Source organism: Oncorhynchus gorbuscha, linkage group LG14 (genome assembly GCF_021184085.1).
Source record: "Oncorhynchus gorbuscha isolate QuinsamMale2020 ecotype Even-year linkage group LG14, OgorEven_v1.0, whole genome shotgun sequence".
Lineage (NCBI taxonomy): Eukaryota > Metazoa > Chordata > Actinopteri > Salmoniformes > Salmonidae > Oncorhynchus > Oncorhynchus gorbuscha.
This window is the reverse complement of record NC_060186.1, coordinates 75079014-75084013: the sequence shown is the minus strand read 5'-3', so window position 1 is coordinate 75084013 and position 5000 is coordinate 75079014. Positions and strand designations below refer to the sequence as shown.

At 35.2% G+C, this 5000-nt stretch overlaps 1 protein-coding gene across 5 annotated transcripts in view; it reads right to left on the bottom strand.

Moving 5' to 3' along the window:
* The window catches only part of LOC123995404 (ryanodine receptor 3-like), a 295285-nt gene that overhangs the window by 168657 nt on the left and 121628 nt on the right, over positions 1-5000 (bottom strand). For all 5 annotated transcript variants that reach the window (XM_046298980.1, XM_046298984.1, XM_046298981.1 and 2 more), the window contains one exon: positions 3269-3461. In XM_046298980.1, coding sequence (XP_046154936.1) covers positions 3269-3461 — 193 coding nt within the window. The remainder of the gene's footprint in view (positions 1-3268; positions 3462-5000) is intronic.

Here is a 5000-nt window from a genome sequence, read left to right as displayed (position 1 = left end):
AGTTATATAGTTATCTAGTTCTATAGTTATATAGTCCTCTAGTTCTATAGTTCTATAGTTCTCTAGTTCTATAGCTCTACAGTTATATAGTTATCTAGTTCTATAGTTATCTAGTTATATAGTTATATAGTTATATAGTTATCTCGTTCTATAGTTATATAGTTATCTTGTTCTATAGTTATATAGGTATATAGTTATATAGTTATATAGTTACATAGTTCTCTAGTTCTATAGTTCTATAGCTCTATAGTTATATAGTTATCTAGTTCTATAGCTCTCTAGTTCTATAGTTCTATAGCTCTCTAGTTCTAAAGCTCTCTACTTTTATAGCTCTCTAGTTCTATAGTTCTCTAGTTCTATAGTTCTCGAGTTCTATAGCTCTCTAGTTCTATAGCTCTATAGTTCTATAGTTCTCGAGTTCTATAGCTCTCTAGTTCTATAGTTCTATAGCTCTCGAGTTCTATAGCTCTCTAGTTCTATAGTTCTCTAGTTCTATAGTTCTCGAGTTCTATAGCTCTCTAGTTCTATAGCTCTATAGTTCTATAGTTATCTAGTTCTATTGCGCTCTAGTTCTATAGTTATGTAGTTATCTGGTTCTATAGCTCTATAGTTCCATAGCTCTATAGTTATATAGTTATCTAGTTCTATAGCTCTATAGCTCTATAGTTATATAGTAATCTAGTTCTATAGCTCTATAGTTCTATAGTTCTATAACTATAGAACTAGATAAATATATAACTGGAGAACTAGAGAACTGTAGATCTAGCTAACTATAGAACTATAGAACTTGAGAACTATAGAACTAGAGAGCTATAGAACTCGAGAACTATAGAGCTATAGAGCTATAGAACTATAGAGCTATAGAACTAGAGAGCTATAGAACTAGAGAGCTATAGAACTAGATAACTATATAACTATAGAACTATAGAACTAGATAACTATATAACTATAGAGCTATAGAACTAGAGAACTATAGAACTAGATAACTATAGAGCTATAGAACTATAGAGCTATAGAACCAGATAACTACAGAACTATAGAGCTATAGAACTAGAGCGCTATAGAACTAGATAACTATATAACTATAGAGCTATAGAACTAGATAACTATAGAACTATAGAGTTATAGAACTATAGAGCTATAGAACTAGATAACTATATAACTATAGAGCTATAGAGCTATAGAACTAGATAACTATAGAACTCGAGAACTATAGTACTAGAGAACTATAGAACTAGAGAGCTATAGAACTAGAGAGCTATAGAACTATAGAACTAGAGAGCTATAGAACTAGATAACTATATAACTATAGAGCTATAGAACTATAGAACTAGAGAACTATATAACTATAGAACTAGATAACTATAGAACTAGATAACTATAGAACTAGATAACTATATAACTATAGAGCTATATAACTATAGAACTAGAGAACTATAGAACTAGAGGACTATATAACTATAGAACTAGATAACTATATAACTATAGAGCTATAGAACTATAGAGCTATAGAACTAGATAACTATATATCTATATAACTATAGAGCTATATAACTAGATAACTATATAACTATAGAACTAGATTACTATATAACTATAGAGCTATAGAACTATAGAACTAGAGAACTATAGAACTAGAGAGCTATTATAGAACTAGAGAGCTATAGAACTAGAGAGCTATAGAACTATAGAACTAGAGAGCTATAGAACTAGATAACTATATAACTATAGAGCTATAGAACTATATAACTAGAGAACTATATAACTATAGAACTAGATTACTATATAACTATAGAGCTATAGAACTATAGAACTAGAGAACTATATAACTAAAAAAACTAGATAACTATATAACTATATAACTATAGAACTGCATAACTATAGAACTATATAACTAAAAAAACTAGATAACTATATAACTATAGAACTAGATATCTCGTTCTATAGTTATATAGTTATCTAGTTCTATAGTTATATAGTTAACTATATAACTATAGAACTAGATAACTATATAACTATATAACTATAGAACTAGATAACTATATAACTAGAGCTATAGAACTATAGAACTAGAGAACTATATACCTATAGAACTAGACAACTATATAACTATAGAACTAGATAATTATATAACTATAGAGCTATATAACTAGATAACTATAGAGCTATAGAACTAGATAACTATATAACTATAGAGCTATAGAACTAGATAACTAGATAACTATAGAACTATAGAGCTATAGAACTAGATAACTATGTAACTGTAGAGCTATATAACTAGATAACTAGATAACTATAGAACTATAGAGCTACAGAACTAGATAACTATGTAACTATAGAGCTTTAGAACTATAGAGCTATAGAACTAGATAACTAGATAACTATAGAGCTATAGAACTAGATAACTATGTAACTATAGAGCTAGAGAACTATAGAACTAGAGAGCTATTATAGAACTAGAGAGCTATAGAACTAGAGAGCTATAGAACTATATAACTATAGAGCTATAGAACTAGATAACTATGTAACTATAGAGCTATATAACTAGATAACTAGATAACTATAGAGCTATAGAGCTATAGAAGTATAGAGCTATAGAACTAGATAACTAGATAACTATATAACTATAGAACTAGATAACTATAGAACTATAGAGCTATAGAACTAGATAACTATGTAACTATAGAGCTATAGAACTAGATAACTAGATAACTATATAACTATAGAGATATAGAACTAGAGAGCTATAGAACTAGAGAACTATAGAACTAGATAACTAGATAACTATATAACTATAGAGCTATAGCCTCTAGAATCTATTAAACCATTCAGGTTCAGAACATCTTGATTTTCCCATTTCTGGGCCATTTTCTTATTAAACTAAACTATGTGTGTGTCTCATGCTGTCCCAGCAACATGCAATCCCCACTCTCCAGCCTCCTCATCTCCTCATCACAGTTCCTAATTATCCTCTCCTGACCCTTCACAAATTAATACCGTAACCTAGCTGGACCTTTACTTAACCCCTGCAGAGAAGCTGTGAGTGTGTGTTCATGTGCGTGTCTGTGTCTGCGACTGTGCGTGTGCTTCTCTGCATGTGTGTGTGAGTGTGAGTGTGAGTGTGAGTGTGAGTGTGAGTGTGAGTGTGAGTGTGAGTGTGAGTGTGAGTGTGAGTGTGTGTGTGTGTGTGTGTGTGTGTGTGTGTGTGTGTGTGTGTGTGTGTGTGTGTGTGTGTGTGTGAGTGAGTGTGAGTGTGCTGGCCCCTTACTTGACCCCTGCAGAGAAGCTGACTACAGGGAAGAAGAAGCCGTCGGTGTTGAAGTCTTCAAACATGCCCTGTACTGGCTGGCCGTTGATCCTGAAGGACATGGAAGGAGCGCCCAGGTCCAGACAACAGCTCACCACGTCATCACTGCTCAACAAGTGCTGGTTGATCGAGGCTACCGCCCGGGAGATACGGCCTGGGAGGAGAAGACGGAAGAGTGGAGGGGAGGAAAGGGTGAGGAGAGGAGGGGAGAAGAGAGGAGGGGAAAAGAGAGGAGAGGAGAAAAGAAGAGAAGTCAAACCTTCAAAGTCATGGAGGGCAGACTCAGTCTGGGGCCTCTTCAGAGGGGGAGCAGGGGAAGTGTAAGATGTAGAATGTATATAAACCAATAACATATACAAACCCTCTGTTGCTGAAGCTATTTATTGGCCATTGAGAAGCTTTCCCCGGGCGGCCATATTGGTACTCCCAAGAAGGAGCAGTCCTCCAGAAATTAATGAATTCTACAGTATTTCAATTAAATGTTTCCAGGACAAACTTACATGTATTTAAGTATTTGTGTTGTTGTAGTGGGGATAGTAACATTAGGGGGACATTAGTAATCTCTATACTTCAGGGAATTATTTAAATATATTTAAAAAATATATATATGTGCATGTTTAGCTCACATAATATAACTTAAAAGTATGCATTAAAGTGTCTATAGTATACTGAACTAAACAATAAACATAACATGTAAAGTGTTGGTCCCATGTTTCATGAGCTAAAATAAAAGATCCCAGAAATGTTCCATAAGCACAAATAGCTTATTTCTCTAAAATGTTGTGCACAAATTTGTTTACATCCCTGTTAGTGAGCATTTCTCCTTTGCCAAGATATACCTGACAGGTGTGGCATATCAACAAACTGAATAAACAGCATGATCATTACACCTTGTGCTGGGGATAATAAAAGGTCACTCTAAAATGTGCAGTTTTGTCACAACACAATCCCACAGATGTCTCCAGTTTTGAGGGAGTGTGCAATTGGCATGCTGACTTCAGGAATGCCCATCAGAGCTGTTGCCAGAGAATTGAATGTTAATTTCTCTGCCATAAGCTGCCTCCAACGTCATTTTAGAGAATTTGGCAGTAAGTCCAACCGGCCTCTCATCTCCAGACCACGTGTAACCACGCCAGCCCAGGGCCTCCACATTTGGCTTCTTCACCTGCGGGATCGTTTGAGACCAGCCACCCAAACAGCTGTTAAAACTGAAGAGTATTTCTGTCTGTACAAAAGCTCTTTTGTGGGGAAAAACTCATTCTGATTGGCTGGGCATGGCTCCCTAGTGGGTGGGCCTGGCTCCCAAGTGGGTGGGCCTATGCCCTCCCAGACCCAACAATGGCTGCGCCCCTGCCCAGTCATGTGAAATCCATAGATTAGGGCCTAATTCATTTATTTCAATTGATTGATTTCCTTATATGAACTGTAACTCAGTAAAATCATTGAAATTGTTGCATGTTGCGTTTATATTTTTATTCAGTATGGAATAAATAACTGTAGACATTAGTAAATGCATTTCTATAGTTTCAAAAATATTTTTTTACAATGGTGGGGGAGTGCCAAGATGGAGGCAAGATGGTAGCGTGAACACGGTGCCCATTATCAGTCAATTAGTGTATATTTAAATCACTGGGAGAAACTAACAGTCTGGGGCTGTTTAGACGGGGGAGGGGGGGGGTGGCGGATGAGGGAT